This window comes from Gadus macrocephalus, chromosome 23 (genome assembly GCF_031168955.1).
Source record: "Gadus macrocephalus chromosome 23, ASM3116895v1".
In the NCBI taxonomy this organism is placed as follows: Eukaryota; Metazoa; Chordata; class Actinopteri; order Gadiformes; family Gadidae; genus Gadus; species Gadus macrocephalus.
The window spans coordinates 310,888-335,701 of record NC_082404.1 but is presented as its reverse complement, the minus strand read 5'-3'; the positions used below and the strand labels follow the sequence as shown (position 1 = coordinate 335,701).

General features: G+C 41.7%; 1 protein-coding gene and 1 long non-coding RNA gene across 2 annotated transcripts in view; one reads left to right on the top strand and one right to left on the bottom strand.

Annotated features, from left to right (window-relative positions):
- LOC132452074 (sodium channel protein type 4 subunit alpha B-like) overlaps positions 1 to 24,814 on the bottom strand; it is a 318,084-nt gene that overhangs the window by 50,583 nt on the left and 242,687 nt on the right. The window contains 2 exon segments of the mRNA XM_060044440.1: positions 21,492 to 21,633; positions 21,722 to 21,775. Of these exon segments, the coding sequence (XP_059900423.1) occupies positions 21,492 to 21,633; positions 21,722 to 21,775 (196 nt within the window).
- The window catches only part of LOC132452088 (uncharacterized), a 399,718-nt gene that overhangs the window by 206,056 nt on the left and 168,848 nt on the right, over positions 1 to 24,814 (top strand). The gene's annotated exons all lie outside the window — the stretch shown is intronic.

Genomic DNA, 24,814 nt, shown 5'->3' with positions numbered 1-24,814 from the left:
AACCAATGAGAGTGCCAGCTCCCATCCCCTTTAAGAGCCATGAGCGGATTTGAATCGGACGAGTTGATATTTTGACAGCGCGTCTGCAGTCTCCGATGAGACAGATGCACATGAATTTCAAACTGATAATGGCTCAGTTTATTGCCAAATAATATGGCCTAATTCACACATTGAATAAGGGGTTTTCTTCCACAACTTCAGAAATACTGAGTCCTCAAATAAATTTCGGCAAAGAAAACGTATATGATATAACATATGATATGCGGTAACTGTGGTTCTATTTAATGATATACGCAATACATTATAAACATTGTTTCTTATCAGTATTGTATGCTATCCTAATATGCATGTGTCCCCGCGGTAATAGACATTGCCATTGATTGTATTATGCGTTACGTGTTTAGTTTGCGTGTGTTTAAACAGAGCACACACGCGCGCCCACATTCATTCATTCTTTTTAACACTCACTCGCGGTAAAACAATGTTTTTCACGATCAAATACTCATCAATCCTAAAAGTTATGGGCATGTAGGCCTACACGATGTCTGTGTCAAGAAAATATGTGTTTGCTGTACGGTGTTTGCAGATGCATTGATTTAAAAGTACAACTTATTACCGCTGCATCAGCTGTTCTTTCCCAAATAATTTACCAAGAATGTGCGGCTATAGGTAGATGAGAGAAGCAAAGTGTATGCGCGAGGTGCACAAGCAATCCGTATGCATCGCATGCGCATGTATGCATGTGCCCTTAAAATAGCATCTGAACAACGCGCCACTGACTTTAAACCAGGTATTTCCTGGTCAGTAGCGCAATGGTATTCAGAAACGGCAAAATACCGTTTGCGCCAGAACACGCCTCCTCCTTCCGCCGAACCGCCCCTTGGGGCGCATGATCAATCCCTAATTTACCGGCGAGTGGCGGTGGTGGGAAAAGAACGCTCTGCGCCAGTAGTAAACTAGCAACGACACATGCGCCAGTGACTAAAGGTACGGCCACACCAAACGCGTTACCTGCGTACCACGCGTATAAAATCGGCAATTTTTCCATAGGGAAGCATTGGTTTACGAGCGTATGAGGTGCGTACACGCGTATCATGCGTACCAAGCAACATTTTACTCGCTGTAGGGGCGTATGAGGCGCGTATATATACGCGCGTGTATATAAGCGCGTACACATACGCGCGTACATATACGCGCGTACGCGAGGAGTTCAAAAAATTTAACTTTTTACGCTCATACGCGCCGCAATAGCCAATCAGCGTTGAGCTTGACCCGACGTCACTGGCAGAGAGTAGTGAGCTTGGACAGAAGCATACGGCCGACATCTTTCTTTATTCTGTGTGGAAATAGTAACATAGTTACGCCATTAAATGCTTTTATGGAAACATTTTTAGCGAGAAATGTGCATTTTACTTTCATAATGTTCGCTCGGTGAATGTGAAGGATGTTTGGTTTGATAGTTATGACGAAGAGGGAACGCTCCGTTCACTTGCATGGACAGAGTCTCTGGTTACTAAGCAACCTCAACGTCTTGGCGGACTATATATCTGCTGATCAACACTACGAATGCTGGAAACACACCAGACACACCATGTGAAGTTATTTAACCCGATTATTGTTATTTATATCCGAGATTATTTAATCTAACCCGATCTAAACTCTATCACCCAAACACGGCGGCGTTTGGGTTTCCTACCTCGGACTCCAGAGCAGCCATGTCCATGGCAGCCACGGCCGGCAACTTTCTTTATTCTGGGTGGAAATAGTAACATAGTTACGCCATTAAATGCGTTTATGGAAACATTTCTAGCGAGAAATGTGCATTTTACTCTCATAATGTTCGCTCGGTGAATGTGAAGGATGTTTGGTTTGATAGTTATGACGAAGAGTGAACGCTCCGTTCACTTGCATGGACAGAGTCTCTGATTGCTAAGCAACCTCAACGTCTTGGCGGACTATTTCTCTGCTGATCAACACTACGAATGCGGGAAACACACCAGACACACCATGTGAAGTTATTTAACCCGATTATTGTTATTTATATCTGAGATTATTTAATCTAACCCGATCCAAGCTCCATCCACCCAAACACAGCGGCGTTTGGGTTTCCTTCCTCGGACTCCTAAATCCAGCGCAGCCACAGGCTGGGGGGGGGGGGAAGTTTTGGGCGGTCTCATCTACGCGCGTATGCGTACGCGCGTATCTGACCATTTTTGAAACAAAATGGTCAAGCAACATTTTAGCTGCGTTACGCGCGTACATGGTACGCGAGGTACGCGCTTGGTGTGTTCGCACCTTTAGTCACTTGCGCCGGATGCAAGATAGGGCCCTTGGTGTTTTGGGAAAGAGTTTAGCTGGCAATCAGGGTATTTGCAGACATTCCGAGGACAGCACAATTACATAAAAAGTCAATTGTTAGGCCTAATTTCTGAGCCAAATGAGCCAACGATAAAAATTTAAGGATGTACTGAGGACGCGAACTCGCTTCGCCCGAATTACAGGACAAATGCTCGACCACTCACCCAACTGCTAGTTCACAAAATTGACAGAATACATAGAATTATATAGACATTTTTTGAGAAAATATCCACGATGACAAAAGATAGCAATTAATTTAATTATTTTGTATGCACAATTTAATCCTAGATCCTTACTGAAAATATACGCTGTTTGTGCTTCATATATGTACATTTATGACAAAATCGTGAGGACTAGGCTTGACGGAACCTTCTGATGGTACACTTGTTTCCGACTTATCTGAAACACCTCTCAAGTAAGCCCGACAGTTAGCCTGGTACCGACCAGGGCCCCGTTTCCCGATATCGATGGATCTTCGCTCGTAAGATCATTCTCCCGATGGATCTTTCAAACCATCGATAATTTCTTTGTCGCGTTTCCCGAAACTCCTCTTAACGTGAACGCGCATTCGCTGCACTCACGACGTCGTAGGATTGTAACTGTCGACTGACACGGTGCTGAAATGGGCTCCGTAGGAGGGGGAGACGCAGGAATGTCGCAGGAAATTTGTGTTAAAAAGGGTTAAAATATCTCCCCATCAAGGACAACAGCAGAGTAGCCTAAGAAAAAATAGACTGCAATTATATGAATGCTAAAGACATTAAAACACAATTGATTAGGCTGAAGCCGACATATATCAGTCCTAATCCTGAATGCACTGTGCGTTTCACGGCATTTTCCCCCCTGGAATAATTCCATGTGACAAAAAATTATAGCTTGTGTGACAACTACATTTATCTTAATGGGCTGATTTCTGAAACATGTTTTGCGCAGCAAAGAGAGCCGACTTAATCTGATTCCGCATAAAGTTTCCTTGATTGATCATTTGATGTGTGCTAGCGCTCCGTGCGCAAGAGATAGAGAGAGAGAGAGAGAGAGAGGCGCGTCCCTGGAGTCGCCTTGTTGCGATCAATGGCCGAATCCGGGACAACTTTGACCCCCTCGAGGTCTACACTGACGCGGCAGTCATACAGCGCTACAGGCTGCCCAGGGAGGCCATCAGACAGCTGCTTGGGGCGATCAGGCAAGACCTCAGACGTGCTACAAGGAGGAGCTTTGCCCTCACACCGCAAGTGCAGCTCTTGGCCGCCCTCCGATTCTACGCCACAGGGAGCTTCCTGCAGGTGGTAAGAGATGGCCATGGCCTGTGCAAGGCGTCAGTGTGCAGATCGGTCCAGGCAGTGACATACAGCCTCCTTCGTCTCGTACCGCGACACGTCCGTTTCCACAGCAGAGACGAGATGGGTGCGACCCAAGAGAACTTTTTTCGGTCGTTCCCCATCCCACAAGTGGCCGGAGTCGTGGATGGAACTTTGATTCCAATTCTCACGCCCCACATTGATGGCCACGTCTACATCTGTCGGAAGGGATATGCCGCTGTCAACTGCCAGGTGGTGTGCGACCATCAGGGCATCATCCTGGATGTCGTAGCGAGATGGCCTGGAAGCACTCACGACTCCTTCGTGTTCCACGAGTCCTCCATCGGACGGCTGGCTGCAGCCTCCAGGGGAGAGTGGCGGCTCCTCGGAGACAGTGGCTATCCGCTTACCCAGGTGAAAAAGTAGTATACTTTAGTGTATTACAAGTATAATTCAATTATACAAAAGTTAGTATAAGTATACTTTTACTTTTTGTGCTTAATTTAAAGTATACTTAACATATACTTTTAAAAAGTGTACTTCGCAATAGATGTCATTAAATTAAACTTTAACGTACTTAAAAATAAGTATACTAATTCTGCAATACTTAAAGGTTTTGGGTATGGAATTCGCTTTTTTGGCCATTTTTGCAAAATTACTTGAAATCCTTATCATAACCCGCTTACAGCCACTGAGTTAGAAGTACTGACATGAAAATTAAACTTGTCAATCATCTGTGGAACGGGCAGGGCTCGAAAAACTCCAGCCAATCATTTGCATTGCCACCGAGTTGCATTGGACAGTAAGTACGTCAATCAAACGGTCGTACTGCACTCCCCCGCGCCCCGCGCGCGACCCCTTCGTGCAGTACTCGTGACCCAGAGCAAGCTCCTGTTTGTTGTTATCCGGTAGCTACTGGAACTAGTTAATCCACATTTGGACCTAGCAGTAGAAGACAATTTCCATGGCAGACAAGACGCCACCATCCCCACCACCACCACCACCACCACCACCAGCAAAGAGAAGGAAAACTCTTTTTCAGAGAGTAATTGATAATAAAAACGCTGAAAGAGAAAAACTGAAATCAAGAATAATCCTAGGCGCTGCTTTCGAACGTTGGCGGCAACTGAAGGACGAGAAGGGTCTAAAAACCGATGCTTGTGTGGCGCTTGACCTAGTTTCAAAGTTTATACCGTTTATACTCGGTAATACCGGTGTTGAGACGAGTGTATTACTCGGTGTAAAATGTCCACACCGCGGCAACCCTAGTGAAAACCAGGACTTCCAATACAATTATATGAAACAAACATACATTTTCTAAAAATAGTAATGATTTATGTGACCGTTTAATGTAAAATAACCTTTTTTCAGCACTAGGTCATATGAGCATTAAATAAATGCTGCGTCTCAAAATGCCTTGGACAGCAGCGAGGATGACTCGCTTTGCCACGGGCCAACAGTTCGGAGCGACCACAGCCAGAGCGAACACAGCGGGGCAGAGGAGTGTCAGGAATAGTCTTTGGTGTCCACATCAGTACGGCCTATTTGCACTACTGTTTAGTGGCAATGCAGTGTTTTATTCTATGCCTTTTTTATTTTCGTATATTATTTCAATGAATACAATTTATTTATTCTTAAAAACAAGATCTGGTCTTCAAATCTTTTTTCCAAATATAGGTCGTCTTACAATGGGGTTTGTGTTTATATTCGGACCAATACGGTACAGCGGGCGCTCACATGACGTTAAGCATTTCCTGGTGCACAATGTGACGCTTCAGAACCTAAAATCCCGTATCTCCCCGTTGACACGACAACACATAACCGGCGTTTTCAGAAATCTCCACTTTGGCCGGAGTTTTTAGAAATGATCGTTTTCTGTGATAAGACAGGGCCTCGGACAGGGGGTGTTGCAGCACCCCCACTTCCCGCGGTACTGGGTGCAACTTACAGCTGAATGTAGTGCCATGTTGTAAAACGAAAACCTACGCTAGCCTGGCTCGCTCTCGCGCATCTCTGTTCGCGCTCGTGCATGATTGCGCGTCCAGGTACTTGGAATGGGTGGAGTCAGCGTTGAAGGAGAGGGGGTAGGACCATTTGAGTTGTGTACTTTCAAAATCTGCTGGCGTTTCGCAAATCCCATACCCAACCTTTAAAGTGGTATTGCTTTGTACTTTTAAAAAGTATACTTTATTTTAAGTTTATTTAAATTGTACCTAAGTGTACTTAGAAAAAGTATACTAAATTGCAAATACTTATAGCGGTAATTTAGTGTACTTAGAAAAAGTGTACTTTATTGTAAGTGTATTGTAATTTGTACCTAAGTGTACTTCTGAAAAGTACACTCATTTTCAAGTATTTCGGAATTCACTATTAAAATACTTTTTTAAAGTGTAATTTAATTTCACTTCATTAGAAGTGTATTTAAGTGTACTTCCATAAAGTGCACTTTAATGCAAATACATTTTAAGCTGTATTTCAGTGTACTTAGAAAAAGTATACTAAGTTGCACATACTTAAAGTGGTATTTTAGTGTACTTCTGAAAAGTACACTTCGTTTCAAGTCCTTTGTAATACACTATTAAAATGATTTATTAAAGTATACTTAAATTTGCCTTTATTAGTAGTGTATTTAATTATACTTCCTTACAGTTCACTTTAATGCAAGTTAATTTTAAGCTGTATTTCAGTGTACTTAGAAAAAGTATACTAAATTGCAAAAACTTATAGTTGTCATTCAGTGTGATTCTGAAAAGTACACTTAGTAATACACTATTAAAATGCTTCATTTTTAGTATACTTTAATTTCACTTTATTAGAAGTTTATTTAAGTATATTTCCATAAATTCCACTTGTAAGTTGATGGAATGGGTTATTTCATACATCATCACAACCAAAGTGTTGAATTAATCAAAAAATTACAGATAAATAATACTGAAATGGCTACTGTTACTAGCTCAAACGACTAACTATTAAAGAAAATCCAAGGCTAGAACCAAAATTTGAAAATAGCAAGTTTATAACGGCCATCCAATCAGTGTGCGGCTGCAAATCGACGTCCAATGAGAATGTAGTCTTTAGGGCGCCAATCGGTGGTTTACTCAAATACACTTGTCGCGGACGGTTAGTGTTCCATTTGAAATTGAGCAGTGAGCACCTAATATCTCCGGGTCTAACAATGACAATGTTTGGTTTGTTTTATTTCCAAGAAGGCTCCGTTAGAGCAGAAAATACATCCGTCATACGTGATGCATACAGAAATAAAAAAATAACGGTTAACTGCAGGGAAGACCTCGAGTCGGAGCAGGGCTGGATAGAGGTAATTTGGCCTACACAACGGCGACAACAAGAGGCGAAGCCTATTGCAGCCAAATTGCTTTTCGTTGGAGGTAAGTCAGTTCCAAAACGGTAGTGAAATGATTCTGAAATACTCTTTGTAACGTCAGCTAACTTTGGCTATAGTCTGTTGGAATGTTACGGTAATGATGATAGCCTAATAGAAATAGTTGCTTTTATCGAAGTATAATGCTTGAATTTAGTAATCGAAGTAAAGTTACTGGATCAACTGGCGTAGTGGGGGCCTGTGGCCGAGCGGGGGCTACGTTTGCGCCTGAGAGCGTCTTTATGTCGTATTTGTAATGTAAAATGTAGGAATGTTACGGTAATGATGATAGCCTACTAGAAAGAGTTGTTTTATAGCGGGGGCCGGTGGCTTAGCGGGGGCCTGTGGCGTAGCGGGACCACGTTGCGTAGCGGGGGCTCAAGCACTAGTCTGTGTCAATGTAATATATTGTTGATCTTAAGTCTTAAATCACATGCGTCCTTCCTGTTTTCACAGACACGGTGAGGGAGAAATTCCCCAACACCATGGTTAGTGAGATCCGGGCCCTGCTGCGGAGGAAATGCAATAATGAGGGCTACACCAAGGTTGCTCATCAGTAGCTTTATTATATGTTATGTCAGACGTTTTAAAGTTAGGTGTTGTTGAATGTATGTTTGTATTAATATTTAAATTAAAGTTATGGTTTGTACAATTTAAGTGTTTTTTGTCATGGAACAAAATAGCACCCATGGAGTGTACTAAAATGGTACCAGAAAGAAGTGCATGTGTAGTATAATAGTGATGTATTGTAAGTATATTTCTGTAGTATTTATAAAGTACTTAGCAGTAAAACAGTATTGTACTTAAAATACCCTTAATATACGCTTCCACTTTACATTATAGTATAATAACTATACTTTAAGTACATGCCTTTGATGCTTAAATTGTGATAGAAATGTACTATAAATCAATATTATATGCTTGTATTAACATAATGGCACACTTAAAAAGTACTAAATATAGTCAGAAAGTGTATTTGAATTTAATTTGAAATATTATAGAGTGGCGAAGGCACGCCCCTTCCGGTAGGGCTCATGGGACCTATGAGATCGAAAAAATATGAATGGGCGTCAATGGAGAGAAAAGAATTATTTTCTGGTCTCGGTCTTTATATGCCCTGGATTACACATATGTTGTTTGTGGATTTAAAGGATAATTTTTCATGCAAAGAGTTCGACCGTTTATTGTGCAATTGTTCAGATAAAGGCTGTAGAGAAAACACAACGAGAAAGACTACACGGCTCGTATGTGACGTCATGCTCCCTGCGACTGGCGTGGAGAAGACCGACAATCTTCCCATCGGCATAACTGAAACTCTGCACGTGCCCCGACTTATAATGGTTTTCACCTCTTTCGATGCTTTTATCCTCCCCTTGGAAAAAGCGGTGAAGTGGGGCAGAGAGATCGGCATCTCTGTGCCGAGTTCCAAGGGCGGGTGTGGTGACGTATATCATATGCGTCGAAAGCAGCGAAGAGCTGTAGTTCACAAAGCGGCCTCACATAAAACCTAAAATTATCAAACTTCTTCACGAACATTTTTAGTTTTCTTTGCATGAAAAATTATCATTTAAATCCACAAACAACATATGTGTAATCCAGGGCATATAAAGACTGGGACCAGAAAATAATTATTTTCTCTCCATTGACACCCATTCATATTTTTCGATCTCATAGGTCCCATGAGCCCTATCGGAAGGGGCGTGACTTCGCCACTCTATTGAGGTATAGAGTGGCGAAGTCACGCCCCTTCCGGTAGGGCTCATGGGACCTATGAGATCGAAAAATATGAATGGGTGTCAATGGAGAGAAAATAATTATTTTCTGGTCCCGGTCTTTATATGCCCTGGATTACACATATGTTGTTTGTGGATTTAAAGGATAATTTTTCATGCAAAGAGTTCGACTGTTTATTGTGCAATTGTTCAGATAAAGGCTGTAGAGAAAACACAACCAGAAAGACTACACGGCTCGTATGTGACGTCACGCTCCCTGCGACTGGCGTGGAGAAGACCGACAATCTTCCCATCGGCATAACTGAAACTCTGCACGTGCCCCGACTTATAATGGTTTTCACCTCTTTCGATGCTTTTATCCTCCCCTTGGAAAAAGCGGTGTAGTGGGGCAGAGAGATCGCCATCTCTGTGCCGAGTTCCAAGGGCGGGTGTGGCGACGTATATCATATGCATCGAGAGCAGCGAAGAGCTGTAGTTCACAAAGCGGCCTCACATAAAACCTAAAATTATCAAACTTCTTCACGAACATTTTTAGTTTTCTTTGCATGAAAAATTATCATTTAAATCCACAAACTACATATGTGTAATCCAGGGCATATAAAGACTGGGACCAGAAAATATTTATTTTCTCTCCATTGACGCCCATTCATATTTTTCGATCTCATAGGTCCCATGAGCCCTACCGGAAGGGGCGTGACTTCGCCACTCTATAGAGGTATTATAGAATAGTGTGTTCAAAATAGACTTATATACTACTATCAATTGAACCATAATGCCTTTTTAAGTATATTTCAAACACTGGTAATATAATGCTATTGTACTGCAAGTGTGTTTCAAATGCTAGAAATCATACTTTTCACTAGTGTACTTCAGTACACTTAAAGGTTGTCAAAGGGGGTCAGATGATCCAAATTTGAATAAAAATGTCACGATGAAGAGAAACTGTTTGAAAATGTTGTTTAAGATGTTGTTGAAGATGTATTTAAATGTACTTTATTATGCACATTTTCCCTGTCATGCCGGGCATGTTAAAAATAAACTTTTTTTCTACCTCAAGTATGTTCTAAATATTGTTTATGTTTACTTAAAAGTAATTTGAAATTCAAATTAATTATAGAAAAAATATACTTTCTGTGTACTGTTGAAGTGTACTTTAAATGTGTACTTTAAATGTGCTAACAATATACTTAGTATACTAATGATATATCATGAGTGCTACTTTAGACATACTAAAGTACAACTTAGTGTACTTATCTGTACTATTTTGAGACAACATTAAGATGAACTATAGTATGCTTTAGTACAACTTTTACATTTTTTTTTTTTTTGTAAATATATTTAAAATACAATGGCAATACATTATGATTAAATTAGAAATATACTTCCAGTATATTCTAAATGTATTAATAGTAATCTTAAAAGTGGATTTAAGTATACTTTAAATCGAACTAAAGAACATTATAAATAAGTACAGTATTAGTAGAGAAAAGTGTACTTAAGTATATTTAAGTTAATCTTAATGGTGTCTCAAAATAGTACAGTCAAGTACACTAAGATGTATTTTAGTATATCTTAAGTAGCAATAAGTACGTTTTTAGTACTCGAAAATAACACACTTTGAGTACAATAATTTTGTGCTTATGAAGTTAAATTTAGTATGTTAAAGTATTCTTTTTTTTCGCCTGGGTAGGCCTCACCTGTTCACCCCAGTGGCTTAGACGGCCTCCCGGATTACGCTGCTGGTTTGGAATCACGCCGAAGAGTGATCGCAGCTTTTTTTTTAACCCCCCCCCCTCCCCAGGTCACTAAACATCCCCGTCAACGTGACCAATCCCCACCATATCCCAGCCTTTTGCCTGCTCCTTTTGCCTTTTAATTTGTTTTTCATTTCTTTCATTCATTCTTTAATTTTTCTTTTTTTTCATTTCTTTCTTTCATTCATTTTTTTTTCTTTCATTTCTTTCATTCATTATTTTGTTTAATTTTTAATTTTTGGGGTTATTTTAGGCTATGTTTTATGAGTAGCCTATGTCACAGTCTGCACAAATCCCCCCACTTTCTCTCACACATTTTGAGTGCCCTGCCTGCGCAAACATTTTCTGGACTGTCCCGTTTTATTTTGGCCATTTTAACATCTTTACTAATAAATTAATTAATAATCTTTATTAATCACCAAACTAAGAACATAAAGGCGCAAAACGTTTTAATAAAACACATCCAATACACGGAATGTCCGATGGTGACGCCACTGAGGCTATAGTAGGCTGACGATGCTCTTAGCGTCCTACGAGTACTTTACCTCTACTAATTGATTGAATGAAGGGGTACTACTAAGAGTACCCCTGGAGTACTCGTTAGCTCAGAGCGTTTTCAAGACGTTCGTTACCAACGATGCTTTCGGGAAACGCAGTGAAAACTCTACGATGCCCTTTCGACGCACTTCACGATCCACTTAGGCTAACAACGCTTTCGGGAAACGAGGCCCAGGTTAGTTTGGTCGGATAAATTGCCATAGTTACTTAGCGGAGATTCCCTTAAGCAACGTTAATGGAACACAACTCTAGGGCTGAACGATTTCAGGAAAAGATAGATTTGCGATTTTTCTGGCAGATATTGCGATTTCGATTTTCTTCAAATCAAGCTTCAGTACAATATTCACAATGTACAGTAGGCTGACCAAACGTCCTCTTTTCCCCGGACATGTCCACTTTTTACGTCCCGTCCGGGGGGGTTTTATTAATTGATGATAATGTCCGGTTTTCGGACATTATCTCGTCGCATATTTGTTTTTGCCTCGTCGCATATTTGTGTTTCTGGGTCTTTCACATAACCTACTAGTTATTACCATTGTATATGTCTATGGTTATTACGGCCTTCCAAGTTCTGGAAATGGTATCTCCCTTACGTTCCACCTTCTTGCTGACTGTAGAGAGAGTCTGTCATTGGGCGACCGATCTCAGGGTTGCCAGAGCCACGATAATTATCCTCCAAATACGACCATTTTGAGCCTTTGGTACGTTACTTTGCCCTTTCCAATCTGGCAACATTGAGCACCTTGCCGCTTCCACTCTGTTTACAACAGCACATTACATCTGCAGCCATGCCTAAACGTAAATGTAAGTTCACGGACGAACTAAAGAAAAAATACCCATGTTTTACCCAAGAATGAAAACTGAAGTTAAGAATTGATTTCAAATGTATTTATTAAGAAACATGCATGTAAACTAAAGTCCTTGACCAACTGCAGTTGTTACAACTGAAGAACTAAAAGAGCCATCTTTGACTGTCTTAACTTAGAAAAGTACTACTACTTTTTAGTTGTTTTTTTTAAGACAGTCAAAGATGGCTCTTTTCGTTAATTCGTGCATTAGAGTATAACAACAAAGGGGGAGAGGTCGGAGAACCCAACGCAGTCTATTAATAATATTGTAATGACCACGGAAGAGGCAGTGAATGAAGTATTGAATAGACAGAGATTTATTAGATAGGCCTACCTAATAAACCGTTGGAACACACAAGACCGGAAACATAGCAACGCCGGTAAACAAACCCCGAGAAGCCCAATCCCTATGAGACCTCCCCGCTGCGGCCATCCGGAGGCGCACAGAGCTTTTGGCCGTGATATTATATATACAAATATTATATTACATACTATTATATTATATATAGAGCTCCGGGAGTCGCAAACGGCAACATTCACTTTCTCCTCCATGCTGCAGTTCACCCCGGACTGAACTGTACTGAGTTTGACGGTTGAACGCTGATTAGCTGTTACGTTACACGTGACTCAGTGGCCACGCTGTTGAACGCTGATTGGCCGTCATCATGCGAAACGTGAACGCGCTTGCCTGTGCACGGCGAAAGTGTGGTGCGACAAATCAAAACGTGTCGCCGGCTTTCTCTCGCGAAAAATTCGCCCGATACGCGTCTATACGTTCACTTTGTATGGGATCCTGTCGCCCCATCGCGCTTGGTGTGAACGCACAGTAGACAGCCATTTATTATTATTTATTATTAGTTGGAACACACAAGACCGGTAACCATGGTAACCATGGCAACGCCGGTAAACAAACCCCTCGAAGAGAGCTTCCAGCCCTATGGCCATCCGGAGGCTCACACATCTTTTAGCCGTGATATTATATATACAATTATATTATATTAATTTGCCCGATTCTCGTCTCTACGTTGACGCGTGAACGCACAGTAAAAACGGAAAAAACTTGGTTTTGGCGATCCCGAGATCGCGTTTTCTGAAATCGTGATTTCGATCAGAAAACGATAAATCGTTCAGCCCTACACAACTCTAGATGAAAGTAGCGAGGCTTGGTGAAATAAGCCCGACATTGCCTTTAGCTTGGTTGATGGAATGCCCTTATGGACCCGAAGTGAACTGACAGCTGTCCTGCATACGGCAACAATCCCTTTCTCCTCCATCTAGCGTTTCAATCTTCAGTCAAAGCAAAGATTCCTTGGCCGAGATATCCCCCACTATGAGTCTTTGTTGTGGAAGTACCAGAGTTGGAGAACCCGATGCGGTCTTTAAGATTCATAATATCAGAGAATATCCCCTTCAGTTCGGTCGCGGCGCAATGAATGAATAAAGATTGTATACACGTCAGAAGAAAAAAATATTATTTTGACAAAAGGGTTGCCCTGAAGTAACCTAATTACCTGTAGGTATGGTTTGGGCGTAACGTGCAATAAACCAATGAGAGTGCCATCTCCCGTCCCTTTTAAGAGCCATGAGAGCATTTGAATCTGACGAGTTCATATTTTGACAGCGCATTTGCAGTCTCAGATGAGACAGATGCATGACCAGATGAATTTTAAACTTCAAATGGCTCAGTTTATGGCCAAATAATTGTTCTAATTCACACATGGAATAGCGTTTTCTTTCACAACCTCAGAAATACTGAGTCCTCAAATAAATGTTGGTAAAGAAAATGTAACACACATATGATATGCGGTCACTTAGGTTCTATTTAATGATACACGCAAAACATTAAAAAACATTGTTTCTTACCAGTATTGTATGCATTATCGTTATCGAATTGTGTTCCTAATATCCATGCGTTAATATACATTGCCATGGACCGTATTATGCGTTTTGTGTTTAGTTTGCATGTGGATGCCCACACGCGCGCCCACATTCATAATTTATCTTACACATTCATAATTTATCTTACACACACGCCACCCGCATTCATTCAGTCTTTTTAACACTCACTCGCGGTGAAACAATGTTTTCCCACGATCAAATACTCACAGTGGCGACTGGTCATTAGGGGCAAGTGGGGCTCGGCCCCACCTACTCTCATAAGAAAATAAATAAATTATACAAAAAAATTATATATAAAATAATTATATATATTCATTTAAAAAAAAATCTCCCCAGAAAGTACTGTAAAATAATAAGTTTGGCGCTTTTACTTCATTTTTTGTTGACCCTAGCTTGCTTCTTCAGACTCATTCCGTCTGGAGGGGCAAGAGGGGCTCGAGCCCCACCAGCCAAATGTACTGTGTATTGGACTGCGTATTGAAATGCGCATGCTCAGAGTGTTTCTCTGTTGAAGTGGACGGAGATTATTTTACTTCTGGTGGGGCTAGCCCACCAGGACCGCCATGGACTTATATGGTTCGTTCCACTAGAGCATAATTTCATTTTTCACCGTTCATTGGCTGTAGTGTGTTTGCGTGATGAGTCATGACTCGAGTGACCTCCCACCTCACCTCACGTGCCGCGCACAAGAAGTCCGGTAGCGAAGAGGAGAAGGAGAAGGATAACTTTGCTAACAAACATGCCGGAGGCACACAAACGAAAACGAGTCGACAACATGAATGAGGTAGATCATCTATTGGACCGGCGAACTCCCTGCAAAAGCATGCTCCCAAAAAAAATAGTTCCTCAGTAAATCATTGCACCAAGTTTATTTTTAATAATGTGATTGTCACATTAACTATCTGTAGTCGTTTTAGTTTCTGTAGGCTTTCCGACTATTTTTGGTCTGTTGATATCAAATTGATGGTGGCGATACTAGTTGAGTTTAACGTGTCATGCAATGTGTGGCAGGCGAGCTCAATGAACGCGTCCCTCCGTATGTTTCTCGCATTACCCTGCAGGCTGCAATAAGAATTGCAATCCGCGCTATAAGACGCCCATATGGTCGTAAAGTAGTCTGCCCCATGGTCATATTCTAGGACTGTTGTTGTTTAAAATCGAATTACTGTCCGTCCACACCAGAAGCGAATTGAGCGACCAAATCGCTGGAAGTCATTCACTTTCTATGGGCAAGAGCGACCAGAGCGACCAAAGCGACCAACGCTACCAGCGGCCAAAGTTGAGCGACCAGAGCGTCAAAAAGAAGTTGAAAACTTTTTAACTTTATGCAAATGACTATTATTCGCTTCAGCGACCAAACACTGACAGCCAATCGGAATGTAGACGCTCTTCGCTTGCGTGGATCCCAGGGAACATCGGCAGGCACTTTGGTTCCTACCTACCTTTATTCACTCACTGAACAAAATGTCGGCTGAAGTATTAATCGCGGCTGTAACTGGGCACCCGGTGTTGTACGAACCCACCCTTTTTCAGTTCAGAGATCGAAACGCCATAGTGGTTTGGATATCAAGTGATGATAAGCGGGAGTATTTATAGGCTACATCTAGAACGTTCGTATTTAAGCGGGAATCATTATAATTTGCTCTACATGCCACCAATCTAACCAACCAATCGCGTGTAGCATGCTTTAAACAAAACCAAAAAAGTATTTGAAATCGTCACATAAACAAACTAATCGACAAGACGAGGGATAAATGACAAGGGATATATCTCTTGTCTTTTATCCCTCTATTCCCCACTATTCACGGAGCCTGAGGTGAATAATTTTTAATTAAATAGTCTAGATAGATAGATAGTCAAGTCTTAATTAATACCAAACGACACAAATCGTCGGGAATCCATTTAGGTGGTTCGTCCCACACAGGACAGTAGCCTACAATACCACACAGAACAAGTCTGACTGGATAATACACACAATACATCACATTAAAACTAGACACGCGTTGATAGATAGATAGACAGAAAGGCCTAGATAGATAGATAGATAGATAGATATGTTCCATTATTTGCCTTGCGGAGCCAACCAGTCCTGTGCATGTATGCAAATTAGCCATGTGTCCCAACGTCTATTTGTTTTGAATGCGACGAATGAGTGCAGATCATGATTTGCAGATCCAGATCAGTGAAACATATTTTAACTACTACAGCACGCAGGGTTTTTTGTTCTCGGTTGTAATTAGCCTACATTTTAGGATTTTTTTTATAATGGGGGGAATCACTGTCCTACTTGTTGTCGAAGCACTTTATCGAACAAGCAAAACCGTCTCGGCAATATGGCCAAGGTGTATGGGAGAGTTCACTATTTGATATGGCTGTCTGTAGGGCCTACTAAACGCATACGGTTCCTTTAAATGCGTCTGCATAATTGAATTGTACGTCATGAGCGACTTGAGCGACCAAAGCGAACAGAAAAATTCGCAGCGAAACTTTGTGAGCGACCAGAGCGTCTTTGACGCTTTGGTCGCTCCTGGTGTGGACGTACAGTTACTCCGCCTGTATCTTTCGGCATTGAAGCCTATTTATTTATTTATTTCAGCAGGTATTAAAATTGTATACCTGATTTCACACCTGATTTAAACAGCTGTTATTGAGAAATACCTGATTTCGAAAGTGTTGTTATTGAGAGATTTGCACAAATCGTCGGGCCAAGTTCCAAATCGAAGGTCTGCTTGATTGACGACTTGTATTTCTACTTTTCATGTATTTGCAATGCACTCGCTAAGCCTGTTGTTAAATTGTTGTTAGGTTATTAAAATAAAATATGGAAGAAATAACTTGAAATTTCTGACTTTGCAGAGTTGGAGTTTCCATTGCACATAGGCTATTCTAATTAGCCCGACATCATATGACGAGTGTTGCGGATGGCACTTCAAAAGCGTGCAGTAACATTAGGCTATTAGTTTATTTTTAATTCTTACTCACTATTAGTTTAGTTAACATGTTTTAATGTAGCTCAAAATATACATGTTAAAAATATATATAAATTGTGGGTGTGGTCATACGCCAATAATTTCTGCCCAACCGAAATAAAGGGGCACCGGTCGCTACTGTATTGGAGCATAGATTTGAAACCCTTAGTCTGGAGGAAAAATTAGAGGTAAAACGCCTTATGTCTTGTGGTTTTTCCAGTCTTATATGTGCCCACTCCTGGCCTGCACCTTGTCGTGGTGGCGAGTGGGCTTTAAACCAAGACAGGCCATTCTGAATCTTTTCTTTCACAGCTGTTATCTTTGATTTCTCCTCCAGGACACTGCCTAGGCCTGTGGGAGGTGTACTCCATGGTAAAATGATATTGGGTTATTATAGTAGCTCTTACAGCTGTTTGCAGTAGTATCATTTTATTCTGAGGTTTACGGAAGCTTAGTTTAAAGTTTAAAAACTATACTTTCATTATTGCAATGTTTTGATGTCAGCAATAAAAGATTAAAAGCTGCACAAATATATACATCTGATACATGGAGAACAGTCACTTAGTTCAAAAACAAAAAGCCCAGCATACTGAATAGTGTTAAAGTATATTTTTATTTGTAATGGTTGTGATGGCCCCAGTACCTGCCTGCAGTCCTGGCGGGTGGAGCTGAGGGCTGAATAGAGAATGGGAAACACCAAGCCAGGGCTACAAACAGCATGTTGGGACACTGACACGTAAGTAAGACCAATGAAGGAAGCTCAATCTCTACTTTGAAATGCTTTTTCTTTTTTATGAAAATTACCATTTTTATTTGTAATATATTAGTGCTGTAACTTTTTCCAAAGATCAATTTCAAACAAAATTTAAATTCCCCGTAATTTGTTTGGATGGATGTCTGTATGCCTGAAAAGCCAGTAGCAACACTAATCAAAGTGAAGGGGTCTACCATTTTTGTTGAAAGATTTCGGCAGTTTAGACGCTGTTTAGCGTATTACTGCCCTTCACAGGTCAGATGTTGAACTAGATTTTTGCATACAGTCCTGTGTTGTGCAGGATAGCCGGGAGCAGGCGGAGTCAACGTCTACAAAGATCGCCACGACTGTGAAAATAAACGGGTGACGTCACAAACACTGGTTCGTCATTTAAAGGTTGGGTATGGAATTCTCTTTTTTGGCAATCTTTTTACTTGAAATTGCCCCGATAAGCAATAATCAATTACAAAATTACTTGAAATCCTTATCATAACCCGCTTACAGCCACTAAGTTAGCAGTACTGACATGAAAATTAAACGAGTCAATCATCTGTGGAACGGGCAGGGCTCGAAAAACTCCAGCCAATGATTTCCAGAACCACCGAGTGGCATTGGACAGTAAGTACGACAATCAAACGGTCGTACTGCACTCCCCCTCCCCCGCTCGTGACCCCTTCGTGCACGTACTCATAGCAAGCTTCTGTTTGTTGTTATCCTGCGGTAGCTACTGGAGCTAGCTAACTAGCTAATCCACATTTGGACCTAGCACTAGAAGACAACCCAAAACTCCAACCTAGCTAGCCTGGCTCGCGCATCTGTGTTCGCGCTCGTGCATGACTGCGCGTCCATGTACTTGGAATGGGTGGAGTCAGAGTCAACTATGACATCAATGCGATCGCTTGACAGCAATAGTTTAAACAGATGGACGCACACACATGCACGCGCATTCATTAATTATTTTACACATACACACACGCACGCACGCCCGCATTCATTCATTCTTTTTAACACTCACTCGCGGTAAAACAATGTTTTCTCACGATCAAATACTCATCAATCCTAAAAGATAGGGGCATGTACATGATATCTGTGTCCAGAAAATATGTGTTTTCTGTACGGTGTTTGCAGATGCATTGATTTAAAAGTACAACTTATTACCGCTGTATCGGCTGTTCTTTCCCAAATAATTTACCAAGAATGTGTGGCTAGGTAGATGAGAGAAACAAAGTGTATGCCCGAGGTGCACAAGCAACATTATGCATGCGCCCTTAAAATAGCATCTGTACAACGTGCCACTGACTTTAAACCAGGTATTTCCTGGTTTGTGGCGCAAGTGGTTTCTGAAACTTCAAAATAGCACCAGGGAACGTTTGCGCCAGAACACGCCTCCTCCTTTTGCCGAACCGCCTCTTGGGGGCGCAAGATCATTCCCTAATTTACTGACGCATGGCGCAGGTGGGAAAAGCACGCTCTGCGCCAGTTGCAAACTAGCAACGACACATGCGCCGGTGATTAAGTCAATTGCGCTGGATGCAAGATAGGGCCCTTACTCTCTTTCGAATAAGTCAAAAACCACCAAGCGATTTGATACTTCAAATTTTGCATAAACGCAGGGGAATGGAAACGCAGCCACTGACTTTAAACCAGGTATTTCCTGGTTTCTGGCGGAATGGTTTTCTGAAACTGAAAGTAGCACTAGGGAACGTTTGCGCCAGAACACGCCTCCTCCTTTCGCTGAACCGCCCCTTAGGACGCAAGATCATTCCCTAACTTAGCGACGCATGCCTGTGTAGGGAAAAGAACGCTCTGCGCCAGTTGCAAACTAGCAACGACACATGCGTCGGTGTAGAATGCGCTTGCGCTGGATGCAAGATAGGGCCCTAGGTATGCGTGTGTGTGTGTGTGTGTGTGTGTGTGTGTGTGTGTGTGTGTACACTGACCAGTGTGTCCATGTGTATTTCTGTGTGTCTAAGTGTGTGTTTGCAAGCATTTGTTTGTGTGTGTGTGTGTGTGTGTGTGTGTGTGTGCCTACATGCATGTTTCTGCATGTAGCAGAAACATGCATGCTTGTGCAATGCTTTGCCTGTGATCTTCACAAATTCTAACCACACGCACATCCTAATATTGACATGTAGTAGCAATGCACATATCCATGGGTAAGTTCTAGTTTTTATTATTTTACACATCCCTGTAAACAAGTGTGTTTAGTGTTTTGAAAATCACTGTGTGTATTGTTTTGCAAAACGTGTGAGGCTGATATTGTGCTTATACTGGTGCACATTTGGGCAAGATTTTGCGTTTTGAGTGTAATTGTTTGACAATTGTGTGATACTTTTGATTTTAGTGTTCATGCAATCGTAAAAAACTAAAACGCAGGAGGCTACGGGATGACACATGTCTTAAACTGTTCCTCTTGGGAACCACAAGCATTGGCGTTCTTAGGTTTAATTTGCTCTTGCAAAACACAAACATTTATCTAACATAGGCATCTTAGCACAACAACCAAGATGGCTGCCAATGATGTGGAGCGGTTTAATCTGCAACAGTGTAAACTAATTGGAGCTAAAGGAAGAACCGACTACTGCACTTCAACCTATTGTTGATCAAGTGTGTGTTAACTTACTTCTGAAAGGATTGGTAAAATATCCTCTTATCTTATACTATCTAAATTCTTAGTTTTTCTCAATCTTTTTTTTGAAACATTTTCTGAAACTGTAGCTACATTTCTCAAAACTCTAAACAAAAAACTGAAAAGAGTTAACCATTTAGTCAAAACTCCACAAATCTCTTTCAAAACGAAACACTGCACTCAAAACCATGTTCTCTCCTCAAAACGAATTATTTCCACCAAAACTATAATCACATCTATCATATGAATATCTCTTACAGAGCATCACTGGTGTGTAGCACTGGTGTGATCAATTTAAAACACTTCCATCAAAATACTGGTTGCAGATGTTTTGGCTTCATGAGGCCATGTTACATATTCAAATACAATTATTTAGAAATAGCTTCCTTTTTTAAAGTTGAATAGGTTGCAATTGTTGGGTGCACACAGAATAAAGATTGTTTTCATATTGTAATACAATACTGTGAATATATCATTTAAATATTGCATTGACACAATCATATCAGAATACGATACAATGCATATTTGTCTATCCAATGAACTCCAATGGGCTAAACTCACAATCCCAGCTTCCCAGAGTCATTGTGTACACCTATAGTTGATACTGCAACATTGTTGGAGTCTGAGAATACACTTATGTTACCTATTTTGGCATAAGTCATAGTACAGTAAATGCACTGATGAAATAAAATGAGAAACACTAGATTAAGAACATTTTTAGACTGTCTTTCGGGGGATGTAATGATGAAATCAGTGCACAAGTACAAAAAGGTAACAAAGCAAATAGTTATTTGTTAACGTAATACAGTAACATTTTCAGCTGAACTGACTGCAGATAAAGTTTTCGTAGGCCAACAAAAATAAAAACAAGAATATAAATGTTGTGCGGTCTTTAACTCCGATCCTGATCAGCCCAGAGGACCACATCAACAACACAGTAGAGCTCACCTGAGGCCTCTTTTATGCTCTCACACATGATTTAAGTGTTTTGTCAGTTGAGTTTGAACAGCTGAGAATTGAGTGAGACCAATTGGTAATTGAGTCTGGCATTTTGAAGGCCATTGTTTTAAAGGTAAACCGTAAAAAGTAAGTAAGTGTGCTAAATTATGAGATTTGTGCTTTGAGTTTTGTAGTCTTGTAGTTCAAGTTTTCAGAATGTGTGCATAGTTCCTTTTTTTGTGGGTAAACAATAGAGAAAAACTAAACCAATTAAATTTTCTTTTACTACAGCCATCAGAACAAAAAAGTTATTTGTCTGGTTATCATGAGTGATTGAAATATACTGCACTCCTCTCCGCTTCGTTAGTGATACTTATCTTTCGCTTCTGCTGGTTGAAGTTGTCGATGATGACGCCGATGAAGAGGTTGAGGGTGAAGAAGGAGCCGAAGATAATGAAGATGACAAAATAGAGGTACATGTAGAGGTTGACCTCCTTGATGGGCTGCTCCTCTACCTGGGACCCACGCACACGCACGTTTGTGTCAGGTAAGGTAAGTATGTGTTTGTCTTACATTGTGAATCTTTGTTGCGTGTCAACTCACCGAGCGCGAATCCACAGCTGCATACATGATATCCATCCAGCCTTTGAACGTAGCCTTGAATACACAAACCACAGAACCAGTGTCATCAAACCAACCTCATCATGGACCTTCATCTTCATAGATCCACAGCCATGGATGAAACCGACTAAGGCCCCGATAAGCAATAATCAATCGAGGTTATCAATGGAGGCTATCTATGGAGGCTATCAATAAAGGTTAACAATGGAGGCTATCAATGGAGGTTATCAATGTAGCTTATCAATGGAGGCTATAAATGGAGGCTATCAATGGTGGTTATTATGGAGGCTATCAATAGGGACCAAGTGCTTTGCTCGCTGCTTTCCAATGGATGAATACCTTGTACGCTCGAGTTGAAAGAGTTTCAACGGTAGCAGAAATGTCCTTGTAGGTTTGATGGTAGACATGGTTTCTTGGCCACGCTACAAAGGCTCAGCGCGCTGCTCTGATGTTATAGGTTTCAATAAGATAAGGCGGTGTAGTTTTTTCCGAGTCATTGGCATATAAGTAGTTCTGCAGTTCTTTCGGTAAGCTAGCGTGGTCACCGATATGTTCTGTCGCTCTCTGACCCACAAACTCCCTGTGTTGCCCATGTCCTTGAGGACGATAAAGAAGGGAGTGGAGGCAGGGAGACGGTGTGATTATAGCATCAAGGAAAACAGTGCTCTGGTAGAGACTTGCGCAGCGTAGAGAGGGGCTGCCATGGAAACGCATTCCGCTCAAGCTTTATCATTGGAACTTAGCACCCTTTCAAAAATACCTATATGGCTATATGACTTCCTCCTTAGGAGAAGAAAACAGCCTAAGAGGAATCATGGCGCGGAAGAACAAAATATATTTAGTGAAGAGGGAGAAAGAGCAGGAGGACTGCATGAACAGACGGAATCAGCGGTCAAAATAACGGAGGGGAGAGAGGATAGCAGAGCGAGGGCGTGCCTGTCACTCAGAATAGACAACAGCTTGACGGGTTCAAACCTACTTTTATCATGGGTGGTATTTTGCCAACGTCAAGCTGCGACCAATTAAAAGCTTATGGCATTGGGACTAACGATCCAACAACCTCTAGAAGTGAGGGCGATCAGACAATCCTAACAGGTAGTACACTTTCTGACAGGAAATGGTCTTGCTTCACCAAAACACTTGTTTTTAAACTGGCTTTCGATTGTTCTTTCTGGAGAACGCTGTCTTCCACTTCATCAGAGAGGGTTTGGTTTTTGCTTCTTATCTCCGGTTGCTCAAGGGGCAGGGCAGTGAACCAATATATTACCAGGACTAAGGGGTTGAATTCCCTCACCAGCGGTTCAGTCCCTTGCTGAGAGACCAGTCACCTGCAGGGTCATTTTCTGCAGTGCAGAGTTATTTCCAGATGCTAATGGCAGGGTTGCCCCCGCCAACCGTTGCCGGGCCAACCAAGCAAACACACAGAGAGGCGCCGGCGAGGAGTTGATTGACTTGTTGCTAGGCGACCATTCTTCCACCGAAAACTCTTAAGTTCTTTAGAGGCCAAAAATCAAGTGTAAGCACTCAGTCTCACTGTCTTAACCCACTCTACATCTCTCTCGCTCTTATTCTCTCTCAGTTTCTCCCCCTCTCTTTCAGTCGTTCTCTCGAGCCCCCCCCCTCCTTCACCCCAACCATTTCCATACTGCTCATCAGATGGCATTAAGTGAGCTGGCAGCCGCTGTTATGAGTCCCCCGTTAAGGCTGATTAAAGCTCCTCTCTCCCTTCTCTCTGTGTTTTGCATTATAAGGACAAAATAAAAAGGGTAAAAGTGTGTCATAACCTGTACGAAACAGATCATACCTATGAATAACCGCTCGATATCAGTCCCCAAAATATAGGGGAAAAAAATAAATAAAAAAATAAACACATGAAGCAGACAGACAGGGAACACAGTCTTGAAAAAGCTCTGATTCAGAAACATGGGCCAGTCTATTGTCTGGATAAAACTCTAATTCAGAACCATGGACCAGTCTTTTGTCTAAACCTTTGATTGAGAACCATGGACCATGGTCTATTTTCTGGATAGAACTTTGATTCCCTCCGCTAACGCGCCCCCTTGATGGTCCTCCAAGTCCTCCGAGTCAACTCTCATCCTTCATCCCTCCATCCATACGTTCATACTCTACCTTTCAGCCCCCCACACACACACTGTGAAAACACACACACACATACACACACACAAACACACACACACACACAGATACACAAAAACACACACACACACACAAACACACAGAACCAGCAACTCACACCCACATGCAGACACATGTTCGCTCACAAACACACACACACCCACCCACCTGCCTGCAAAGACACACACAGCAACAAACACACAAACATGCATGTACATGCACATACAATGTGACACACACACAAACACAGACACACACACACCCGATCAGCTCTAAAAATATAAAGCTCTCAGACGCAGATTGATTGGAGACTCAGAGGGACTCCACAGTGGGAGGGAAGGAGAGAGATATATAGACAGAGGAGGAGTGAGAGAGAGAGAGTGGGAGAGAGAGGGTAATATATAGAGGAGTGAAAAAGAGTGCTTGAGAGTGATAGACAGCTAGATTGACGAAGAGACAGGAAAGAAAGTCAGAGAGAGATTGAGAGAGATGGGGTAATATGAGTGTGGGGGGGGCGGAAAGAAAGTACAGCTCAAGCCGCAAATAAAGAAAGAAAAAAGAGTTGGAGATTGAAGGAGAGAAAGGTAAAGGAAAGAGAGAGGGGGAACCGCTTCGAAAGAAGGAGGTAGACGAAAGTGGGAGCGTAGGAGGGCAAATACGACAGCAAGCAGATAGAGAAAGTGAGAGAGAGGGGGAGAGAGAGAGGGTGAAAGAGGAGGAGAAAGATGGAGCAAAGGAAGGACTGTTGGAGGATAAATATTATGAGAAATGCGATAGAGTGAGATAGAAAAGAGCGAGAGGAGGAAGGAGAAAAAGTAGATAAATTCTTGACTCCCATTCAGGCAGTTGAACTGTTAGTGAGGCACATAATTGCCGTCATTATACGGATGACTGATGCCGGTCCACATTGTTCCAGTGAAGTCATGTGGATTGGCTGCT